The sequence below is a fragment of the Microcebus murinus genome, chromosome 2, assembly GCF_040939455.1.
Source record: "Microcebus murinus isolate Inina chromosome 2, M.murinus_Inina_mat1.0, whole genome shotgun sequence".
In the NCBI taxonomy this organism is placed as follows: Eukaryota; Metazoa; Chordata; class Mammalia; order Primates; family Cheirogaleidae; genus Microcebus; species Microcebus murinus.
Window position 1 is genome coordinate 23820520 of NC_134105.1, and position 24739 is coordinate 23845258.

General features: G+C 48.9%; 1 protein-coding gene across 3 annotated transcripts in view; it reads right to left on the minus strand.

Moving 5' to 3' along the window:
• The window catches only part of CSMD2 (CUB and Sushi multiple domains 2), a 570274-nt gene that overhangs the window by 175522 nt on the left and 370013 nt on the right, over positions 1–24739 (minus strand). For all 3 annotated transcript variants that reach the window (XM_075996375.1, XM_075996373.1, XM_075996374.1), the window contains 7 exons: positions 19393–19531; positions 18205–18392; positions 17286–17474; positions 16966–17082; positions 10692–10907; positions 9069–9257; positions 3306–3475 (listed from right to left, as the gene is read on the minus strand). In XM_075996375.1, the coding sequence (XP_075852490.1) occupies positions 3306–3475; positions 9069–9257; positions 10692–10907; positions 16966–17082; positions 17286–17474; positions 18205–18392; positions 19393–19531 (1208 nt within the window). The remainder of the gene's footprint in view (positions 1–3305; positions 3476–9068; positions 9258–10691; positions 10908–16965; positions 17083–17285; positions 17475–18204; positions 18393–19392; positions 19532–24739) is intronic.

The following is a 24739-nucleotide window of genomic DNA, read 5'->3' on the forward strand; positions in this document are numbered from 1 at the left end:
CCAGAATGTCACATCAAGAGAGAACTGGCTCTGCGTGGTCTCTCAGACCCAGCACACCTCTAGAGGAGCTAGCAGGATTGAGATCTGGTCCCTGTCAATGGTCCATGGCGTGTCCTCACCCTACGCTCTGCTGCTCTGAGCTAGGTGGTCTTAAGTTTCCTTAAGGCTTCTAGCACTTAATCCATAGGCAAGATTTCACTTCACTTGTGTGATTTATGGTTTGATTAGGCCCCTTCTCAATCTGGATTCTCTCTTGGGCATTTCATTTGGCAGAAATTTCTTTAAGTTGCATGTGAAAGGCACCCTTGCCTAATTTATAGTGCTGAGACCACATACCCTGTTTTTATGTCCATTTAGTCATTCTAATGGGAACCCAAAGAGGATGGAATTATATGCATGTGCTTCATTTGCTATCTTGAGCTGGAAGTTGTCTTTCTGTACCATTGTATTTAAAGACCCTTCCTGTCTTGCTCATGCCAGGGTAGCAGCAAGGGTCACCCGGCAGGTACCAAAATAATAAGAATCAGGAAGTTCTGGAGTGGGAGGGGGTGATGTTTAAGAAATCTGCAGTTATTGAGGGTAAGGAACAGATCTCAGGTCACACGTGCAAGAAAACAGGCATCTCATGGGTCAGAAATGCAAGACCACTGCAGGTTTGGAGGGTTAGTCAGATGCATGAAATACTGCATCTTTGGAGATGAGTAAAGCGTGGATGACGTGACAGGTTTCCTTGGTCAGGAGTTCAGGTGTGCATCAGGGTTTCTTGGGAGAGATAGGTCTTCAAGATTAGGAAGGTGCCAGTTATGGCAGGTGGGTCAATTATACCAGTGCAAGAGCAGGATGCTCTTGGAGTTGACTCTTCTGCTCTCCTTCTGCAGATATCTGTGTCGAGGTAGACTAGAGTGACAGGTTTAAACAGGAGGGCTGCTGCAGCTGATTGCAGTTGCAAGGGCAGTTGTGAATCCCATTTACAAAACTACAACTGAGAGTCTCTTTGATATCTGAAAGAGCTCTGGTACCTATGGATGTCTTAGGTTCTCCCTCAGGAGGGCAAGCAGCCCTGAGGAAGAGAGAACAGGAAGGTGATACATGCCACAAATCCTATATCCCTGTGTACCTTGTCCTTCCTGCCTCAGGACCTCATTCTAGAAGTTCTGTGGTGACAGGGTCCCTTGGGTGGGCTTTCAGCCAAGTCAGAAGCCACAGCCTGACCTTCTGAGGAGAACTAAAGAGGCTTAGACTCAGGAGGAAGATGCTCTCTGCCAAGAACATCAGGGCCAATATCAGAAGGCTGGGTGGCGGGGCCCACTGGGCAGGTGACAAAGTCTGAAGTCTGGGAAGTTCCTCATTGAGAAACACAGGCATTCAGGCCCCTCTCCCCACAACCCTGCAGGACTACCTGGGGTCCTGCTTCCTGCAAGAGTCCCCCCGACCTCTGACCCAGGTTTTATGCCCCATGTCTCTCCTTTCTTACCTTGACGGTCTCAGGGAGTCTCTCCTCTGCCTGTCTACTAAGCTGCTCACCTGACCCTGAGGCCAAACCGTGGCAGTGCAATGGGTGTACACACCTGTTGACTATGTCTTAAGTGTCACTCTGAATCTGACCACTCTAAGTGAGAAGCTCAGGCACTGGCCATATACCATGTGACCTCCAGCAATCTCGGAGCCATTTCTGCTGGCCCTATTTGGCCACATGAATAAAACCACTGCTCATAACTCCTTCAAAGCCCCAAACTGCAACCTATGCCTCAAAGCCACCTTTCTGTGCTGACGGCCTTCATCCAAGAAGGCCTCTGCATTGCCCAGCTCACATCACTTCCATCTATGTCACTACAGAGAGGAAGTCCCTCTGGCCCCACTGTCCCAATTGCAGTCTGTGGGGTTCTGCTGTTGGTGATTAACAAATGGATGGAGAGAAGGGTGGGTCAAGGGAGATGCCTAAAGACATGGTCGTTGGAAGGGTATGAAGCCTTGTCTTGTGCCCTCTTGTTTGCAGACACACACTGTGTTTATGTGGCGCTGGAGAGTGGAGCTCAAGAAGCCAGTGGAATTGTTCTATCCTATTTCATGCACACCCAGTCCCACCCAGTCATCTTGTGAGCACATCTTCTCAGATTCAAAAAGGATTAGGTAAGAGTGAGAAACACCTTTCTCACACACATGCACACACACACAGGAACAAGAGAACAGATGCCCCGGCAGGTGGGCCACGATGTCATCTGTACATAAAAAGGACAGAACATTTATCACTCTAGGGAGAATCCAAAAGGATGTGGATTTAATGGTTTCTCTTTGGATTTTCCAGAGTAGTGGCCTCTGGTTGTTTCAACTTTTTCCATTGTCAGACTTCTCTGGCTACAGGAAATAATAAAACTATATTATTATAGAATAAGCTAAAAAATTCCTTAGCCTAGAATGAAAATGGATACCCTATGTGTGAGATTTTCTTTATAATCCATTTTATTAAGGCAGCTCTTTAATAAATTCTCTAAAGTCAACTCTGATTACACATACACCCCCCCCCACACACAAACACGTTATTGGAAATAGCCACTTAATCACATACACACAAATAAATTACAAGATATATGTATGCTCAGAGTCTTAACAACTCCCTCTTTAAGACCCTCTCTGTAATCCAGGTCCTGTCATTTCTTTCTCTTATATATGTCTTGAATTCACTTTCTTTAACCCCACTGCCACACACAGGCCATCATCAGGGCACACTGAAGCCACTGCAGTAGCCCAGCCGTCTACCAAAGCATATACTTGAAACATGCACAAGTGCACATACACAAAATACAGGGACACAAGTATGTACAGACACGGAGGCCCAAAACCATATGAATACATAGATACCAACTCACACACATGGGGAAATGTAAATATAAAAGAATCCATATCCACATACATGTAGCTGCATAAATGAATGCACACGGGCACATGTACACACATTCTATGAGATCTTCATTGCCTGTGTTGATGGTCAGGGTTCACAATGAAAAACTGGATCCATTGCTGCTCTGACTGAATTTCTTATTATTTCTTATTATGTAGGCAACCCATACTCAATTCCATATGTATATGATAGCAGGCAGCTTCTAAGCAAACTCTTCTAAAACCATATTTTTAGACACTCTCATACCTCTCTTTTTGGTCCTCACTTTTTCCCACATGAGTGAGGACCCTATCTTGGGTCTCAGGAAGAAATGAGAGTATTTCGATTATTGACACAGAAACAAATGAGCGTTGACCGCACTTTTGCATACCATCGCATACATACCGTATGAAATTATCAGTTTTACCTTGAGGACATCTCCTTCTGAGAGTTCGAATGCCCTGGCTTTCAGCTGAATCCCCTTCCCTGGCTGGGTCTGGATGGAGTAGATGCATTCGTGATTGTTATTGTAGTTCACAGGAAAGTTGGGGGACAGCAAAGTACCCTGAGTGCCCGTGACCGAATTCCCACACTCAGCTGCAAAGAGAATCAGAACAATCGCAGATTAAGCCCCAGCAGCCGTATCCAGAAAACAACTCACAGTTCTGGAAAACCTTACAAAGATACCAAGTGGTTTGCCTGTCTACCTGCCAGGATGCCTGCACACCTGCCCATTTGCCTGCCTGTCTACAGGAATGCTGACCAAACTTCTTTTTAATACCTTCCTACCTGTAGCTCTGCCTGGTCTGTTTATCGCTTCCATTCTGTTTGTCTGTCTCTCTCTTGCAGAAACAGAAACAAACCCACCAGGCACCTTTACTTCCACAGTGCGCTAAAGCAGCCGCTCCCCACACCTGCACCCACGGTATCATAGCAACGGCAGTGACCGAGGAGGAGGCAGGCCCGGGAGGAGGGGGCAGTTAAGGGAGGAGGGGGCAGTTAAGCGAAGAGAGACAAAGCCTTTCAGTATCAGAGGATAGAAACCAAGTGGGGACAAGAGCAAATAAAAATGGCTAACCCTTTTATGCACGACACCATGACAGACACTTTACAAGGATCATTTCAGTTATTAGTCACAACAACCAACCCCATAAGGTAGGCACAATTATCCCTGTTTTAAAGATAAAGAACATGCTACTTAGCAATTTACACTACGTCTCTCAACTCGTGAAGAGGAGGGGACTGCGAACTCCAGCTCCTTGGTCCTGGAGTTCAGGACCCCCGAGGCTCTGGAGAAAGTTTTAGCAGAGTTTCATTGACCCCCTGTTTCATTCAACAGCTGATGAAATCACACCCTCCTCTGTAAATCTGCTTCTCTTCCAGCAGAATGAGTCATTCTTTCCCCATTGTTCCCATACCTTTATTTATAGCAGTCATCACATTTTACTTGACTTATTTGTTAACATTTCTCTCTCCTCCGCTGCGCTGTGGATCCTCTGGGGCTTGGGCATGTTACTGTCTCCACGACACCAGTCAGTGCGTGGGCAGGGCGTGTGCTGGGGAGCCGTGCATGTGGTTGGCTCTCTAAGATCTTAAACAATCGCAAAGCCCCTCTCTGCGCCTCCCTGTCCCAGAGCACCTGCCGCATTGCGCCCTGACTGCTTGCCACTCGCCTGTGTCCCCCACCCAGACTGCAAGTGACTGGAGGGTCATGCTTGACGAAGCTATGACTTGCCGAGGCTTAGCCCAGACCGTCTGTAAGATAAATATTTACCCAGTGAACGAATGAATGAATATGGAGTACACTGACCTCAGAAGATGTACAGTCCTAAAAATAATTAGGTTCCGGAAGGATGTAAATACAAGTCCAGATGGCGGGCCCATCATTTGTCTGGACATATGGGGAATCTGGCACATGTCTTGAATCTTTGAGGTTGTTAGTGGCAAGTCTGCTTTCTCTACATCGTCCCTCAGTGTCCTTATTCTAGGCATAGTCCTTGGCTGGAAGGACCCTGAGGTTGACCAAGGGGCCACTGCTCTGACAGAACAGTCGACCCTAGTTACTCTAAGCCAGCCGTGTCCTAGGCTGAGGCGGCACAGATGAGCCCACGGAAACATTCAGAGCTGACCCTCCTGTGGGCTTAGTGATGGGCTTCTGTGTTCTCCTGTCCACAGGGCTGTTCCCTAGTCTTTGGGGACCATATGGCCCACTACCAAGTCCCTACTTTTCAACGGGCCCTATTCCCTGGGTCCTGCCCCATTTAGTTTCCTAAGACTTTAAATAGCCCTCCTTTATTTATGTTAGAGGAGAATTCTAACTTTGAAGCGCTTAAACTTAGCCTATTTGCAAACTGACCAAATATCATGACGAATGTGCTGAGCTGGGGCATGAAACTAAGGGGGCAGCGGTGGACAGGCACCCGCGGGCAGCGGAGGCTGATAACTCACATAGATGCGTTTTCACAGTGTGTGTGTTTCCTGAGCACCCTCAGATAAGGGTGGGGAGGGCTGCTGAGGGCCACGCGCATCTAGACATTTATCAGTCACAGCACAGGGCGGCCCTCTGAAGCAGCTCTCGCACCATTCCCTCCATCTAGGCAGAGGCCCGTGGTGCAGTGGGATGGCCACAGACTTTGGAGCTAGACAAGTTTTATCAACTCTCTGACCCTCAGTCTTTTCATCTGCCTTCATCTGGACAGTAATAGCATCAGCATCAGACTGTTGGATAAATGCACGAGATTTTATATGCAAGACAGGGAAACATCTGGGGAGTGGTTGCACATAGTAGGCCCTCAACCAGTGTTATTCTCTCTCTCTTTCCCCCTCTGTCCCAGGTGAATGTATGCAGATTACCTACTTCCATTTGGAGCCCCGCTCTGGGACTGGCAAAAGCTAAGACGCTCACGGGGAGCATGTGTTATCTGCCCGAGGTTCACAGCACCCTCACGGCTCCTGCTGCCTCTTGCCCTCCACCTAGTTCCCTCAAACATGGGCTTTGGCATATCTTTGGACCTCCTTCCTGGATCTGCTTCCTGCATAAGAGCTTTATGTGTCATCTCTGCCACCGCACAACCCTCTCCTCTTTCCCACACGCCCAATACCTGCATGAGGAGGGGCTGAGAGTTTCAGATGTGGCTAGTCCTTGGCCAGTCCAAGGTCTCAACTCCCTGCCAGGCCTTTGTCCTGGGCGCCAGGGGGTTCAGGAGGGTAGAGGGACATGGCGCTTGCTTCTGGGAGACTTTCCAAAGTAACAGAGGAGGTAAGCAGATGCACCGAGAAGCCAAACGCAGGCGTAAATGGAAACAAATGAATGTTCCAGAGAAACAAACAGTCACAGGCACAGGAAAGTGCCACTGCTGATTCCAGCATCTGTGACTTCTGTCAACCCTGTTGGGAGAGGTCTCGTTAAGGGCAGGGGCTGTATCTTATCCTTCTGTGTGGGGCTCCCGAGGCAGTGGGTTAGGTCTTCTCCATCACGCCATGGCTCCCAAGGACAGGGCCATGCTGCCTACTACAGATGGGGCTCCCCTGGGGTCAGGGCTATCTCTTCCACATTGAATTCAGGGGCCCCTGAGGTCAGGGGCTGTGTCCCCCTTCCTGCCCCAATGTCACACCGTGAATTAGAGCCCAGGGCTGTTCATCTCCTTCCCAGCTGGAACGTTCCTGCTAACTGTGTGGGCTAAATCATGCAATTTACACCTACGGTGCGTGTGGCAACTGGGAGCATCTCCCGGTGGGCATTCCCACCACACCTCCAGCCCCAGCCTCTGCAGCAGGGCTGCTGGTAATTAGAGGTGATTGTAATTGCTGTGCGTTATTAATATCATGTGAAACAGAAGACAAATGTAATAATGAAAATATTGTGAGGTGTCATGAACAAACAGTAATTGGAATAATAAGTTAAAGAATGAGTTTATGTAATGAGATCAATGAGGCAAGAGCTCAAGGGCTGTGTGCATCTGTGGTCCCGGATAATCCCATTCAAGAAAAGATTCCCCCGGAACCACTTAGCTGCGGACGTTTTCCCAGACACTAAAGCAGCTGCTAGCACCCGGGTACAAACTGAACCGCCCGGGGAGGCTCCATGTGTGTCTGAGTGCCTGTGGCCAGGCCAGGGTGGGTGGGTGCCTTGGGGCATGGCTACAGGGGAAGAGGTAAACTTTGGTTTCATTTAATTGGTCAAACTAGAATTCTGCAACTCTTTGTCTTAAGGTTTTCTCTCTGAGATTGTAAAAGGTCATTGGCAAAATAATGATAATTGGTTATTTTTAAATAATGATAAGGTTACTGGCAAAATGACAATAATTAAATGGCACCTCCTGGTTTATGTAAATTGTGTCATTTAATCTAGAATAAAGGCTGTGAGTTGGATACTGTTATCTCCATTTTTTTCTTTTTTGAGACAGGGTCTTGTCTTGCTCTGTCGCTTGGGTTAGAGTACGTTGGCATCATCATAGCTCACAGCAACCTCAATCTCCTGGGCTCAAGCGATCCTCCTACTTCAGCCTCCCGAGTAGCTGGGACTACAGGCATGCACCATCATGTCTGGCCAATTTTTGTATTTTTTGTAGAGCTGGGTCTCGCTGTTGCTCATGCTGGTCTCAGACTCCTGGCCTAAAGCAATCCTGCTACCTAGGCCTCCTAGAGTGCTAGGATCACGGGCGTGAGCCACCACACCTGGACTGTTATCTCCATTTAATGAACAAGGGAGCTGAGGCCGTGGGGCGTTACTGACATGCCCGAGATGTAACTGCCAGCAAGTGGCAGAGTGGAGACTCCACCTTGGCCGGTGTGACTGCATAGCCCAGGCCACGCCCGCCCTGCCAGCCTGTCTCCACTGTCCTCTGCAGAGCCCGAGGGCTCCGTGGGGTCGTCTCAGGCAAGGCTGACATCACCCACTTTTGAGGTGCTGGTCCCTTTTTCAGTCAGTTTAGTGCTGCTTTTATCTGTTCTGTGTATTTTTATGGGGGTTTCTGTAATATTTCATTTTAAGCAGGTTCCGTGGCTAACAGTGAGCATGGTAAGTGTTCCACGGATCCAGCCAGTGTTTCATCCAGCCCTGCATTTTGAGGATCGGGCAGGCAGAACCATGACCCTTGTATGTTAGGCATAGCCAGCAATCATCCCCCCTTCCTAGACTTCCCCCTACTTCCCCTATCCCCTGGGCCTAGAGCTCTGAACAGCCTATTCGGAGCTCTCAGGAGGAGGCAGGCAAGGCCAGGTTCCAACCTCCAACCAGCTACCCCGGTTAGCATCTCCTGTCCTCCCTGTTGCTAGCTCCAGACTGGCCTCCCGGCTGTTCCCCACACACTGAACCTGCTCATAGCTCGGGGTCTTGGATTTCTGTCTCCCCTTCCCCCAGACATCTGAGAGGTTGGCTTCTTGAATTCTTGCAGATCTCTGCTAAAACATCAACTCATCATAGAGGCCCTTCCTTCCCACTCTTCCTACAAGGGCAGCCCTACTTCCAGCACTGTCTGAGATGACGGTTTTCTCTGTGCCCCTGCACCCTGCCTGACACATTGCACATCTTTGTGTTTATGGCTTGTCCCCCTGCCCCTAGAATGTGGACCATGCATGGAGAGACTTTCTCTATCTTGCTCACTTTCACACCCCCAGAAGCTGGCAGTGCGCCTGACTGACATGGAATCAGTGCTCCCTATATGACCCAGCTCCTGGCCTCGCTCCTCCCCTGCTGGAAGGATGAAATTTTTCTGGGGAGTCTCTAAGAGCGAGTACCCCCATCAAACTAGTCAGAGCACCCCCCCCAAATGGGGACTTCCTGGGGGCAAAGGCCATACCTCCTCCCTATGGGCCCACCCAGCACCCACCCAGACTGCTCCGCCAGAGGCATCCTTAAGCCATGGGTCTGTGTGTTCAGGGTGGGGAGGTGAGAGAACTGAAGTCGAGTTCAAGTGCACGGCCCTGTGGACCCACTCCGCATAGTTTAGTCTACAGAACAGCCCCACGAAGCAGGTACTGCCACCCTGGTTCACAGATGAGGAGGCTGGGGCAGAAGGAGGTTAGGTCACCTGCCCCTGCTCCCGCACAGGTAAGTGTGTGCTCAGTTCTTCCTCAAACCCAGGCCTGTTTGCCTCTTGGTCCGTGCGCAGTCCGCCACCTCACACCAATTGGCTAGCACCGGGCCCACCCCACTAGTGAAGCAAAATGAAAGCACGTGACCACCTACCAACACACCTTGGCAGAGGCGAGCTCCACAGGCGCCGTCTGCCCCCCAGGCACGTGATGCGGGCGGTGCCCTCCAGACGGTACCCGGGGAAGCAGGAGAAGGTCAAGGTGTCACCCACACCGAACTGCAGGCCCTTCCGGATGCTGTAGGCCGGGACCTCGGGCTCCTCGCAGGGCTCCAGGTCGTACTCTGCAGAGGAAGGCAGCGGGACAGTCGGGCTCAGAGACATCTCGGGAGACGCAGAGCAAGAAGATGGGCACACTCAGGCCTGAGTGCTGGGGGAAGGCCGGAGACAAAGACAGACAGAGGGACAGAAGGCGCACATGCTGGCCCATGAAAGGCGAAGGGGAAAGAGGCGAGAGCCCAGAGGAGCAGAGGCAGAGATAGAAGCGGGGAGGCGAGGGCGGTCTGCGCCCCGCTCCTACCGGCAGCGGGAATGGGCACAGCACTTCCGGAACAGGCTTCCCAGAAGGTTCCTCAGGAAGCAGCCCTCCTCTCCTCTTCCCGCTATCTCCATTTTAACCCCAAGCCTTGGGGCTGGGGCTGGCAGACTCTCCCGCCTCTTTCTCTGGGCACTGAACTAGATAAATGCAACCGGCTGGTTCCAGAGGGTCAGAATGTGTGACCCAGCCTCAGGCAACTCCCACCAGGGAGGAGACTCTATGCCTCAGCGACGCTAGCACTTGAGGCAGATGGCAAGCATGACAGGTGGCACTTGTGAGCCAGGGACCTGCCTGGTGCCTCCAGTGACAGCATAGAAGCAGCCCCTTGTCCCCAAGGCCATCTCTCCTCTGGGATGCAGTCCCCCAGGGCTCTGTGCCATGAGGAGGAGGGTCTCATCTGGGGGGAGGCACACTGGCTGGATACGTCCCATCAGCCAGGCCAGCCCAGGCACGTGGCAGGTGGCTTCTGTGTTGGAGGCCAGTGGGGATGGGGTGGGGTAGAGTTCCTAGAGGCCAGATACCTCCTGGTCCCCGCAGGAGGAATCCATCTGCTATCCCTGGTCCTGGCTGAGAAGGTGGGGTGCTCTGGGGCACAATGGGACAAGAGGGGTGGGCAACGCAATATAGAGGAGCCCAGCGTCCTCTCTCCTCCCTGAGTGCCGATTGAAAGAGCTTTCTTTTCAGGATTCCTGAACACGAGATAAATATCTAGTACTACTTAATTAGCATTGATGAGGAAGGTCCCAAACGAGACTAAACCACCGAGATATGTTAATTTCAAACCCCCTTCTCTGAAATTGTTTTAAATTGCTGGAGTTGTAAAATAGTGGAAGTGGAATCAGGAGACAAATTTGGAATTACTGGGGCAGGAAGGGACTTTATGAAGTCCTCCAGTTCAACCAGCTGGGTAGGCCACGTGCAGAGTGAATCCAAGACGCCATCAGAGAAGATGCCCAGTGAACCTGCTACCTCTTCCCAAGACCATTATAGGGAAGTTCTTCCTTGTGTCTAACTCAAATATCTTTTGCTGCAGCATTGAGATCATTCTGCCAGAGACTGGAGAGTGGGTTAGCATCCCTCTTCCTAGCAGGAAGACCAGAGACTGGCAGCAGAGTGAGAGAGCGGACCGCTCCACTGTCTCTTCCTCTTCCCCCCACCCAGGGACCCTCGCGCTCGTTACCTGAGAAGGTGATGTTGAACCCTTCGTATGACATGGAGAAGTCGGAAATGAAGCGGACCTGCGCCGTAAAGTTGCCGTAGAGCCCGGCGCTGATGGGAGCTGGCAGCCGCGAGCCAGTCAGCTGCCTCAGGGGCTGGGTGAAGCTGCCGTTCTCGGTGATGAGGAGGTAGTCGTGGCCACTCTCCAGGTGGAAGGTGTGGAAAGTAAAGAACACACCTGCCGAGAGACCACAGGGTCAGGTTGGTGACGGTGAGGTGGCTGAAGGAGCCTAGCTGTGAGATGGGATCCGCACAAACATTTCCAATCTGCAAATGTCTGTCGGTGTGTGTGATCTATTGGTATCAAGCACGCGTTGGTAAAACGTCTGGGTGACTCCGAATGAATGAACCTGAACAGGCCAGTACACGAAGAGCCAGTCAGGAGAAGGACACATCTCTATAGTGTCAAAATCTGAGAGATTCATGGCTAGGCCTATGAGAATGCTTCGTAGCCATTTACTAATTCATTCTGCAAGCATCTGTGTGTTTGTTGAGTCCTTGCTATGGGCTAAGATGCGGGGTTAGGCGAGGGGAACAAGACGTTAAATGAATAGCTGAAATCCAGAGGCGCAGATGCTATAGTATAAACCAGGTAGCTCAGCGTGCTATGGGGCAGAGTAGAAAGCAGCTGACAGAGGAAGAGAGGAGTGTGGGGTGGCTTCACCAAGGAGTGAACATGTGATGTGGGTCGTAAAAGGAGGCACAGGACTTGACCAGGTAAGAGAAGAAAGAGGTTCCAGGCAGGGGAGCTGCATGTGAAAAGGGACAGAGGCGCTGTCAATTCCAGGGCTCAGTGAGCAGCAGGGCGTGGCTGGACCCACTCAGCAAAAATACCTGGAATTGAGGCTGGACAAGTAGGCTGGGGCCAGACCCGACACCTTTCTGGAGGCAATGAGAAGCCATCCTGTCTAGAGCGGGTCAGGTTTCAGTTTTAGCAAAGTGTTGGTGGCTGTGAGGAGGAGGAAGAGGAGGCAGAGGGATCAGTTAGAGTGGCGGCTGCTCTGTGTTGGGCGTGAGCCCTGGGGTCGGGTGGACCGGGCAGCAGGCACTGGACACAAAGGAGGAATGCAAGGATGGCTGGGAGCATGCTGGCCTGAAGGATGGTGATGTCTTTCACTACCTGCAGAAGGACACACAGAAGGTAGAGGGACGGGGTGTAGAAGAGGAAGGGACTTAACCTTTTCAGCACTCAAGCAGTGGTATCCAGTGGCCGCTGCAAGGTCGGATTTGGCAAGGCGGAGGAAGGTTATGGGGCGACAGGATCTGAACACCCAAAGTAACTCTTGAACCTGTCCAGATGGCAGCTGTGTTTGGTGGGCATGTAGGCATGTGTGTGCCCACCCACAGTGACTGTGCCAAGGGAATACATACTGTGGACAGTGCCAGGGTGGGAACATGGTTAGACTAGGTGTGCTGGACCCACTTGCTACTCATGGTGCGGTCCAGGGACAAGCAGTGTGGGCATTGCCTGGGAGCTCTGTGGAAATATGGAATCTGCATGCAAACTAGATCCCCAAGTGCTCTGCAGGCACAGAGGTTTGAGAAATACTTCTCTAGATAATTACTAATATATTTTTGATAAATGGTGGTTGGATCCAAGCCCCTAATGCTGAAGCATTTTAAATGTTTTTATATTCTTGCCTCTCTGTTGAGGGAAGCTGGTGCTCCCGGAATATTTGGGCTTCTATGGGTGGGGGCGGAGGAGGCAGCACCCAGCAGAGGGGGTGGGACCAGGGATATGGCTGTGGACGCCCTGTGCCCAGGCACCTGAGATGTGCTCATGTATGCGCTGCTCAAAGGAGCAGGTCCCAAGCACCTACCCGGCGCCGAGTCTTGTGCTAAGCACTGAGAAAGATCTCCCAGCGTCACGGAGGGGACAGACAGATCAGTGGTGAGAATCCAGACGGGGCACAGAGGAGGAAGGGGTAGCTATGTCTCAAGGCTTGGGAAACTTCACAGGGGCTGTGGGCACGTGTGCCCACGCACGTGCTATACTCCTGACACACAGACACGTGTGCAAATGAGAAAACTGTCCTCAGTCTACAGAGCTTGAGAAATATACTCCTTCCCTCCTACCTACAATACCAGGTCTGGGGGAGAGAGGGTCAGAGACAGTAACAGGTGGAAACAAGTTGATTAAGCGCCACGCGCTGCACTCTGCTCTCCTAGCACGCAAATACAGCCCCTCCGAGGAGCAAACATTTGGCTAGGATTCTGAGGATGAGCAAACAACTGAGATAAAACCCCTGGGTTTCCCAGCTGTGCTGACTGCTTGGGGCTTTTTGGGCCATTGTGAGAAAAACAAGATACTGTCACAGAAATAGAGATGCCCCGTGTTGGAGTTTGAATCCAGATTTGATGTGACAGATGTACGCACGTGGGTACTTCACTGGAGTGAACCATGCAGGACCTCAGGGACGACATCGACGCCAGGCTTGGGGGAAAGAAAGGCCTGGGCTCAGGAGGAAGACAGACCTGCATAAGAGCCTGTCTACTAGCTCACGGGTCTTGGCCAAGGTTGCTTAGCACCTCCTGAGTTCCAGGGCCTCAGCTGTAGTATGTAGATGGTAATATCTCCCTCACAGGTGACACCCAATCCATAAAGTGGAGAATAGTTGGGATAGCATATGCAAAGCACCCAGCACCGTGCCTGGCACACAGTATATGTGCAACAGTAGGTGTTCTCTCTGCTTAGCTCACTTAATTCCCAGACAGCCTTGTGGGTTAAAAGAAGCCAGTTCTGGGGTCTCAGCAAGGGCACATTCTCAGGACTCCTGAATTTGCTGTTCCCCTGGGCTGGACATGTGGCAAGTTGAACTACTCTGAATTTCCCAAAGTTTTGAGTTTCCTGAGCTGTGCCTCTGCCTATTAGGGAGCAATAGAAGTCAGTGGCTTAATAGGTCTGTTAGCCCGAGATACTTTTATAAACAGAGACCGAGGAATGCCCCCTGGAGAAGGGTCTGGGCTCAGTTCAATTCGATTCATATCACCAAATACTTCTCGAGTTCCTTATTGCCAGGCACAGAGCCAGAAGCTGGGGAAACTGCAGGAAACCACACAGACCCATCTCTCAAAGAGCTCACAGTCTGCTGGGGAGACAGATGATGAGAAGGCAAGTTCTGTATGGCGGGGTAGAGTATGAAGTTGAGGAGGCGCAGGACACTGCGGGAGCCCACGGCGGGGAAGGCAGCCCAGAGGCAGGGCTGGGGACAGGGGTCAGGGAAAGCTCATGAAAGGAAGTGAGAAGGATGAAGTGTGGGCCACGCAGGGGCAGTGGTTGAGATTCTCGTTCTCCTTGCTTGGGGAGAGGAAGCGTTCCAGAGAGAAGAAAATTGTACAAACATGCAAAGCTCTAGAGGAGAAACAAAGCCTAGCAAGCTCTAGGAAGTGAGAAAACATTCTGTAGAGGGCTTGGAATGAGGCTGAGGGAGGTAGGAAAGCCCATGCGGCAATGCCAGCTATTTTACAATGTGGGGCTCTATGTTACGGGTTAGGTGACACCTTTAAATGTTTCTAAGGGAGAAAGGATCTGGCCACCATCCATGACCTCTTGTTGATTCTCTGCAGAGCCATCTTCATCCTGGCTAGTTCCTGGTCGTCCTTGAAGGCTAGCTTAAGTCCCAACTCCAGGACACCTTTCTGACTCCCAGGCTGGGCTCTGGATGCTTCCTCACCTCTAGGTGCTCTATCACACGTGGGCCATGCTATCCTGGCATCTCCATGCAAGCTGCCTGCCTCTACCACTAGACCATGAACTTCCTGAAGGCCGGCAATGGCAGAGTGGCTTGCTCAGCTGTGATTTCCCAGCAACCTGAGTAGTGCAAGTATCAAATAAGCATTTGTTAAATAGTTGATGAGCTGCATTGACTTCTAGGCAAAGACACACATAGCAGTGCATAGAGGAAGATACCCCCTAGAGTCACAGATGCCCAGACGCAGAGAAAACCATGCCCACTGTGGTGTCTTTCTAGGGTTCACGAGGGCTGCCCTTCTACCCATCCGCATGCCACGGGGTAGCTTCTGGCTCCTCTAACATCCTATTCTGACAATGCTGGGTGGAAACAGCTCTGCAGGATGAACAGGGGCACTATCCCTGTCCCTCCCTCCTTAGGAACAATACTGTGGGAGCATGGGAACAACCCCAGGCCTCCCCTTGACTGCCTGGAGGGTCCTGTCCTGCCCCAAAAAGCTCCGAGCCACGCCAGCCTGGCTTAGGCAGGCCCAGTGAAGGCCAAACTGTAGCTCGTAAGTACATGTGGTGGGACTATAAATGATTTTTCTTTCAAATTTTCTTTTGCATACAAATAGTATATTTTACATGTAATATATGTTTATTGCTCAAAATTAGAAAAAAGCCAAAAGAGGAAAATAAGAGACAACTAGAAACAACAGCTTGAGGTATCTCTTTTCCAGGCTGTTTTCTATGCATACAAAGATGTCTTATAAACTAAAAATATTCTTTTAGAAAACTTCCTTTTTTACTTAACCATGTATTGCAACCACCTCTCTAGGTCTTTAAATATGCTTTCATATTATTCCTTTTAGTAGCTACCTAGTATCTTATTCTATGGCTGTAACATATGTTTATTCAACATTTCCTTATTGATGGACATTTGAATAGTTCCCAATTTTTCAATATAATAAATAATGTCTTTAGGGGACATCCTTGCAGCTAAACATCATGTACAGTTTTACTTATTTTCTTCAGAAAATTCCAGTAAGGGGCACTGCTGGGTCCAACGGCATGTACAGTTGGCCCTCTGTGTCTGTGGGGGACTGGTTCCAGGCCCCCCCCCCCAAGCTGCGACAATCTGTAGATACTCAAGTCCCTTACAGTGTACTTTTAAGGCTTTTTGTTCATCTCACCAAACCACCCTCTGGAAAATTTGAACCATTTCAGACAAGGTCAGCAGGGAATAGTATTCATGTGTCCACACTCTCCCCCAGACTGTTAGCATTTTCTTTGATGACTTGAAAAGCGAAGTGGTATTTCATTACTGGTTGAAATTGAATTTCTTTAATTATAGCGGGGTCAATGTTTTTCCATCACAATTTTTTCTTGGCTCTTCTACACGTTAATTCTTTTAGATCAGAGGTTCTTAACAAAAGGCATGCATCAAAATTACTGGCAAAGTGTTCTAAAAACAGAGATGCCTGGTTTCCACCTCCAACACAGAAAATCAAAACCTCTAGGGTAAGGCCTGAGTGTTAGTGTATTTTCCAAAATACAAGAACCATGACTCTACATGAACTTTGGAATAAGCTTCTGAGGGTAGAGGCCATATCTGCCTGCTTACTGCTGATCCCCAGCCCCAGTATCTGCCACTTAGGCGGCATTTAATAAGCATTTGTTGGCCAGGTGCGGTGGCTCACGGCTATAATCCTGGCACTCTGGGAGGCTGAGGAGGGAGGATCGCTCAAGGTCAGGAGTTCGGAACTGCCTGAACCAAGAACCCGTCTCTACTAAAAAATAGAAAGAAATTAATTGGCCAACAAAAAAATATATAGAATATATATAAGCCGGGCATGGTGGCGCATGCCTGTAGTCCCAGCTACTTGGGAGGCTGAGGCAGTAGGACTGTTTGAGCCCAGGAGTTTGAGGTTGCTGTGAGCTAGGCTGATGCCACGGCACTCTAGTCCGGGCAACAGAGTGAGACGTTGACTCAAAAAAATAAAAAAATAAAATAAATAAGCATTTGTTGAATAAAGAGTATACACTTAATGTTTATTTGTAACCAGCACTATTACTCTGAGCTTGGACCAGTGTAGCCAAGGAATACAAAGGCATGGCATCAGAGGAGTTGAGTTATGCAAGAAGGGACCACTGTGTTCAGTATCCCAAGGGTGGACGAGGAAGAGGGAGCAGAGGTATCTAATGTTGAACGGGTTGGTGACCCCCCATCATAGGAGAGTTTAGTGGGAGGGTGTGTTGCCATCTTGTGCAGTGTGATTTAGAGCAGATTCCTGCACCGAGTGAGAATGGATAGCTGGTAACTTTTAAGATCTCTTCTAGCATGCAGATTTTAGATTCTCAAGAATATTTATTGAGTGAGTTCTGTGATTCAAAGAGATGGGAAAGTTCTGGAAGTTATTTTTCTTGTTGTTGGTGAGAAAAATTCAGACTAAGCCCAGAGGTCACTACATAGAGAGATACCCATTGAGGTCGCCTTGACCTGGAGAACTTGGGGCCCTGACCGGTTCACACCCCAATACCTGCTATGGGCCTCAACACTCACCCTTGCCGTGTGATGTTTCAATAATCCAGGTGCAGTTCAAGTTGTTGGGGTAGAAGTCAGGGAACCCTGGCGACAAGATGGTCCCACTGGAGCCTTGAATGAAGCCACCACAGAGAGCTATGGAAGGAGCGAAGAGGGCAGTGAAAGACTGGAGTGGCTCAGAGAGCTCACCCCAGGGTGCTCCTGGGATCCGCCCCCCATCTCCTCTCTACCCCCTGCCCTCACTGTTGGGGGGTGGAGTCAGTGGCCCTTTGGGCTCCTGGTGTTTCATGGCGAGAAAGGAATCTGCTACATCAGCGCCCCCTTATGGTGCGCCTCACCTTCACAGCTGGGCAGGGCCCGGCTCCACTGGAAGTTGGGCTCACACTCCAGGGGCTCCGCGTCACTTAACGTGTAGCCCGAGTCGCAGCTGAAGGTCACCAGAGCGCCCACGTAGAAGTCGTTCCCATGCCGCTGCCCATTTACGGGGATCCCTGGGTCCAGACAGTGGTCTGACTGTAGTGTGATGGCTGGAAGAGAGAGGCCACAGCTGGAGCAGACAGCTCCCTGTCACCACAGAGGGACCCCAGCCACCCCGCAGAGAGGGAGAAGAAAGCCCTGATTAATAACAGGCAGAGGTTGCTAATTACCAACTCGAGCACTGTGGCTGTCAGTGTCTGCTGAGAGGGTGTCTAAAGACACATCCCCCAGAGAACACGAGCTGGCTCAATCATTTGTTCATTCGTCTGTTTGTTCAATACGTAGCTGGGTGTCCACTGTGGTTCAGGCGCTCAGCTGAGGCTCAGGGATACAGATACGAGTAGGGAAACGACCCGTCCTCATGGCGCCCTCAACCCTAACTTTCTATGGGGGTCTACAAAGCACTGCAGTAACACAGATCTTTTTAAATGGGGGGACGAATGCAGAAGGTGGTGAGAGAGGGCGAGAGTGCACGCAGATGCCAGCTCACTTCAGCTTCGTGGTCCGTCAAATACTCAGTCCCTGAGTGCCCAGCAGAGTGATGCCCAATCAGCTGCATACACAACAGGCCATGAGGTCTGCACACTAGGACCCGGCGTGAAGGTCATGAACGACTCTAAGCTCTCATGCCCCCTGAGGGATGCTGAGAGTGGGGGAGCGCCTTCCCCAGGGCACAGCCTAACCGAGAATGCCACGGGGACGGGGCCAAGCTGGGGCCTATGGTGGAGCAGCGGTCCCCAGACATTTCACCTCTCCCTGTGCCTGGCCACTGAGACTCACTCTCATAGCGGAGCTGGAAGCCGATGTCCGAGTGGCTCTTGTCGGTGGAGAAGAGGAGGTAGAGGTAGTTGCTGGTGCTGATGAGGAACTGGGGGACCTGGGTCCCATGGTAAACCCCGATCAAGGGCGCTGAGTACGTCCGCCCATCTCGTACCTCCAGGGTGTCATAGTTGACCTCGGTTTTAAATCTGCCCAATGATGGAGATGAAGACTTCTTGAGAAACTGAAGGCTTATTAATTTGCAAATAACAAAAGCCCTGGCTGACCCAGGGCTTCAGAACAATCAGCCAGATTTGGCTGGCTGGGATCTTTAATATAATCGAGCACAGTCCCTGGCAATGCGGAAGGACCTTCTCTACTCTGTTCAGCACTCCTCCCCTCCTCCCTCTGCGGGAGCAGCTCTCTCTTCCCAGGGCCCAACCCCTCTTACGACCCAGAGGCACAGTGACCTGTCTCATGGGGTCAGAATATTCTAGGCCAGGGGTCAACAAACCAAAGTCCCAGGGCCAAATCTGGTCTACAGCCCAGAGAGCCGAGAACGGTTTTTACATTTGTAAAGAGATATTAAAAACAAAAAGCACAGAAGAATATGCGTCAGAGATCTGCAAGTGGGCAAGTGGCCCGTAAAATCTAAAATATTTACCATCTGGCTCTTCACACAAAAGTTTGTGGACTGCTATTCCAGGCCGTGAGCACTTTTGTCTGGAAGGAGTCCATGTTCTTATCTGGGTGGCTCCTTTCGCCACCCCAGGGGCACAGCCAGGGAGGGAGCTAGAAGTGGGGCACGTGAGCGGGGTTGGGCCTGAGGTCAGGGAGGCCGCTTCCTGGATTAGGGATTGCCAGGTGAATGCCCTTCAGGTGCTAACGCCTTGCTTTAACACGTGATGGTGTCTGTCTGTCCACAATCCCTTCTTGGGGCATGGCGGGGGTGGGGTGGGGGCTCTGACAATGCAAATGATACCCCAGCCTTCTCTTCGCCCCTCTTGCCATAATCCCCTAAACAGTGACAACCAAGCTCATGGGCGGAGAAGGGAAGCCCACCCACCCAGGGCAGTCGGGGCCAGTGCTCTGTGACCTTGCTGACAATTCAGCGTCAGTGCTGGTCCTCCCCACCCATTCCCAATCCCTCCCACATGGCTCCACAGAAATCCCTCCCTGCCCCTCCCCCAAGGCTGCGGTGATGGGCACCTGTCGAAGGTGATTTTGATGGGGTAGCCGGGCTGGGCTTCGATCACCCAGGCACAGCTCAAGGCGTCCTTGTAGAAGCCGGGCCAGCCCGGGGAGAGGATGGTGCCGCTGGGTGAAGTCAGGTGCCCGCCGCAGGGAGCTGGGGGGACAGAAGGGAGAGAAGCAGCTTTCTTGGGGGGACAAATGAGCAAACAAACAAAAAACCTCTCCATAAAATGTGTCAGCCAACAAGTGTTGTTTTTGTTTTTATGGAAAATTATATAAACTGTAAACTGTGAGTTTTGTCTATTGGGATTTTTATGGATATGTCCAGTTATATCATGTGGAGTTTTATTAGAAGCCAGAGGGGAGAAATGAAAAGAATCTTTTAAGCAAAGTACTTTTGTCATTCTAGAAGGGCCGAAGTATAGCTAATATTTGGGTCACACTGTTTTTTTTCTTTGTTTCTCACTCAATTGTTGGGCCAAGGCAGAGGCAGGAACCCAGCCCACCTCCTGGCATCCTCCAGCACAGGAGGGTGGTCAGGACCCCCATGCTCAGCTCACGGCTGTGCCACTGCCTGCTGCACTGTGAGCCCCGGGAGGACATGGGCTGTCCTGCTCGTCTTACACAACCAAGTATCCCCAGCATTCAGCATAGTGCTTGGCAGGCAGTCGTTCCTCAATGATTATCGGTTGGGTGAATGAATGAATGGCAGGGTGGATGAATGCAATCCTTGGCAGGCAACTCCACAAGACACTGGGTGGTCTAGGCACAGCTGCTGGCAGTCTCTGGTCTTGCCAAGCCTATTATCTGAGCCCCTTGCTCTCCCCTCTGCCCCCACACCCCTGCATCCCACCCGGGCAACCCCCTTCTCTGCTGTGTCTTCCCACCACCCCTGCCTCTTCCTGCAGCCAGACCCTTGGCCCCTGGGCTGGCTGTTAGAGCTATTCCTCCCCAGGGCACACTTCATTGCCTGCCCCTTTGGAAGTCATGCACGGCTGTGTGACTGCTTTGACCAATAAAATGAGAGCCAAAGTGAAGCATGTCACGTCCGCGCAGAAACTTTAGGAGCCAGTGCGTGATTTGCAAAGTTTCTCTCTCCGCCTTGGCGACTATGGAAGCAAGTCTCCCATCCATCGGCGAGGGCCTCTGGGTGACTCTGAGGAGCAGACACCCTGGTGACTTGTGCTAACCATGCAGCCCCAGTGGTCTGTGTGAGATACAAAGTCCTGTCTTTAAGCCACTGGGGTTTGGCGAGGGGGTGGGGGTATTGTTAACACAGTGTAGCCCAGCCCACCCTGAAGAACATACTTCCCCAAGGCTGATGATGGGATGATGACACCCGCCTCCAATGCTGCTGCCACTGCCATCACCACTGCCCTTGACAGAGAGCTGACTCCACATACACAGTCGTGTTCGCTATGCACAGGACAAAGAGCCCTGCGAGGTGGGTGCTGTTATTACTCCCTAAGAAAACTGAGGCTGACTCAGGTTCAGTAACCAGCCTTTGGTTAGCAAGTCACAGAGCCTGGATTTTCCCAGGCAAGACAGCACAAACTCAGAGATCTTGAGCTAAGTGGCCTCCCTGTTTTAAAGGAACCAACCTCTGCTTCCTTTGGACCCTCTTCCTGTAGAAATACCAGATGCCCAAACTGCCCTGAGTAAGACCGGGGAGGGAATAAAGAGATATATAGCACTCTCTCTCTGCAAAGTTTGTAGATTTCCACAGGTGATCAGGTTCATAAACTATAGCCAAATGGAGCCCACCCTTCTTCTCTTAATTCCATAACCTTCTGGAATTATCTTAAATAGTTGTCAAGCATTCTTAATAGAAAATTATATTAGGAAGTTTAACAAGATAATAATAGTAGTAGCAGTCAACTCATACTGATGACCTACTATGCTAATTGCTTTATGTGTATTATCTCATCTAAATGCACACATTTATAAAGTTATTATCCCCATTTTACAGAGGAGAAAACTAAGGCCAAGTAGGTTAAGGGACTAGATCAAGGGCACAGAGCTAATGAAGTTAAAGCTGAGATTTAACCTCAAGATTTGTACCTCTCAATCTCCCCGCAGCACCTAACAGTACGACGACCACAGCTGGCAGTAATGAGCTCGTGTGTTTCGAGAGCTTACTACATGTCAGGGCTTAACGTGGATTATCCTTGGGATAATTGCAACACTAAAAGGCACACGCTATTATTATCCTCATTTTATAGGCGGGGATTATTACCCCATTTTCAGTAAATTGAGGCTTAGAGAAAGTAAATGATTACATAGTGCCTATATGAAACATTGAGAGAGTAAATTGCATATGGGTATGGTCACTTCCTCAGCAACCCCCATTTTCAAAACCCATCTATCCATCTCACTGCAACCACTGACGCTTTCCTCTCTGTCTCCAGTGGGCATATGGGACCTTGGGGGTAGGGAGGGGCGTGCCTGTTGCTCCATCCCAGCGTCCCGTGCAAGCACTGAGTGTGTCAGCAGTGAGGAGGGGCTCTTTTCCAGTTCAGCCCAGGCCCAACCTCTCTGGTTGCTGGACTGTGAGCTCTTCGTTTACTTTCCAGGAAGCTGCAGGTCACACGTCACTGTTCCTGCCTAGGCTGCTCGCGTCCAGTGCCTACTCCATCAACAAAACCCCAGCTACAATCTCCAGGGAGAGAAACTCAGTTCCTTCCTCTGGGCGTCACCATTTTGTTTTCCTTCTCTGCTCTACTGTTTCATCGCTTTGCCTAGTTAATCTCTTCTTGTGCTCATGAGATTGTCAAATGACCTCTATGTTTCTTCAGCCCTTCTCTCGCTCTATTGTTCACCTTCATATTCCAGAGTAGTAGTTGCCTGGTAGGTATGTTGGTGGGGGAGGATTCCTAAAGGCAGTGTCTTTTCAACATTTGAAAAGATGTTCAACCTCACTCTTTTTATTTTATTTATTTATTTTTATTACTTCATATTATGAAGGTACAGATATTGTTAGAGCAACCTCATTCTTGAAAAGAAAAATACATATTAAAACTAGAATGAGACATTCTTTCTCATCCATCAGATAAGCAAAACCCTAAGTTGAATGACACAGGTGGTTGTGAGGAACCAGAAATTCTAGTACCTTGCTGGTAAAAGTGCAAAATGGCACAACCTCTATGGACAGGAATTTGGCAACACCCTGCAAAATTCATACGCATTTATTCTCTGACCCAGCAATGCTAGTTCTAGAACTCTATCCCAAAGATACACTGGAAAAAAATATGAAAAGACATATACATGCACGAGGCTATATAAGGTAGTACTGTTGTAATAGCAAAAGAAGGGAAATAGCCCAAATGTTCTTCAACAGGGATCTGACAGAATAAGCTGGGGTGATAAGCAAAATGGACTATTTATGCAGCTCTAAAACAAGAATGAGGAATATTCTATATAGGGTCATGCAGTGGTCCCCAGAATATACTGTTAATTGAATGAAAGCAAGGTAGAGAACAGAGGTATAATATGGTTCTATTTATCTAAGGAAGGACTAGGAGACATACACACATATTCATCCATATTAACAATCAATGAAAGGGTAAACCGAAACCCAAAAAGATTACCCATGAAGGAGAGTGGGAACAGAGTAGCGAGGACATAGAAGCTAAACTTTCTCAGAATATACCTTCCTTTATAGATCCAACTTTGAAAGTATATAAATATTTTATATAATTAAAAAGGTTAAATTTGATAAGTAACTTCTAAAAACTCAAAAGCACAGTGAAATACATGAACACAATACTGTATCAATTGGTGGCATAGTCACACATGAAGAAATTAGTTAAAGAGATCTTAAAACACAGTAATTTGATAGCCCATCCTTAGCAGGATATAAGGACAAAAAGAACTGGAAAAAACCACACACACACCCCAAACGTAAACTATTCTTAGTAATCACATGCTGTTGGTAGTATTGGTATTACTATTCTGAGACCTTGGGTATGTTTTATGAAATGGGAAATTATGCTGTTGGTGCTGGGAACTGGGATTTTCAGCAAGAGTGAAAGGAGATACAGATATGAAATCAAGGAAGTTAAGTAAAAAAGAAAAAGTGTTTGTACACTTGAAATGAAATGAACCTATGATGCATTTTCTTTTATAAAGTATTTCCCGGCTGTGTTCATTGAAAAGGCTTAGAAACAAAGACCAAGTCAATAGGAATAAGCAACTCTACTGTACAGATTCTAAATATCAACTTCCACTAAAAGGAACCAGGGCTCCTTGGAGAAACAATTGATTCTAGGTCAGGAGCAGAAAATGTACAAGATGAGTCTGGGCCAACTTCAAAGGGCTCCCACTAGCCAATGGACAATTTGAGCATCCATTAGAATAATAATTACAAGGGATTTAAATACATAAACTATGTTTAAATCCACTAGACTGTAATGACGTTTAAAAATGTTCAACTTTAGAAGATGTTAGGGAATCAACCCATTAATAATGAATTAATAAAAACTGATAAAGAAAAATAATGTTCTTTCTTATCCTTTCTTTTAGGTACTATATCTGAGAGTAGCCAAATAGTTGATGAGGACATGTTTTCTTTAAGCACAGTATTCCAGCTTACAAAAGAAAAATAAATGACAGAGTGTTACCATTTTGCAGTCCTTAGGCTATGATCATCAGTGCTTCCTAACAACCCCAAAGAGAGACAACCAAACATTTTGTGTTTCTGATGTAGACACAGAGCCCTGCCTATAAAATATTATGGCTAAAAAATGGAACCTGAATCTGATTAAGTTTCTAGGTCTTACTGCCAATTAAAGGAAATATAAGAGAGATAGAATCATTTAAATAGCCTCCCAAGGAAGCAATTGGCAAAATTTAGAATGCAGGAGACTCCTCATTCTGAATAATTCTCATTTATCTCAGGATAAATGACCCAACTTCTTCAACAACAACAAAAAAAAATCACAAGGGGGTAGGGCTAGACAGCTATAAATTAAAAAAGACTTGAGACATTATCAGCCAATTGTAACGCATGAACCTAACTAGAATTCTGATTTTAAAAAACTACTATAAAAGAAAATATTAGCCAGTTATGGAAATCTGATTGTATTAAGCAAATATTTTTAATTTTCAAAGATAGTAGTACTGTGGTCATGATTTGGAGTTTTTTTTATCTGTTAGAGATACATACTAAGATGTTATGGCTGAAGTATTATGTCTGAAATTTGCTTCAAAACAATCCCAGAGCGAGCAGGGTGGTGGGGGGATGGATGGGGTATGAATAAAAACAAAATAGGCCCTGAGTTTATGGTTGTTAAAGCTGAGTGATGGGTACGTTATTATTATAATTGGGGGTTATTATACTATTCTCTCTGTTTTGGTATAGATT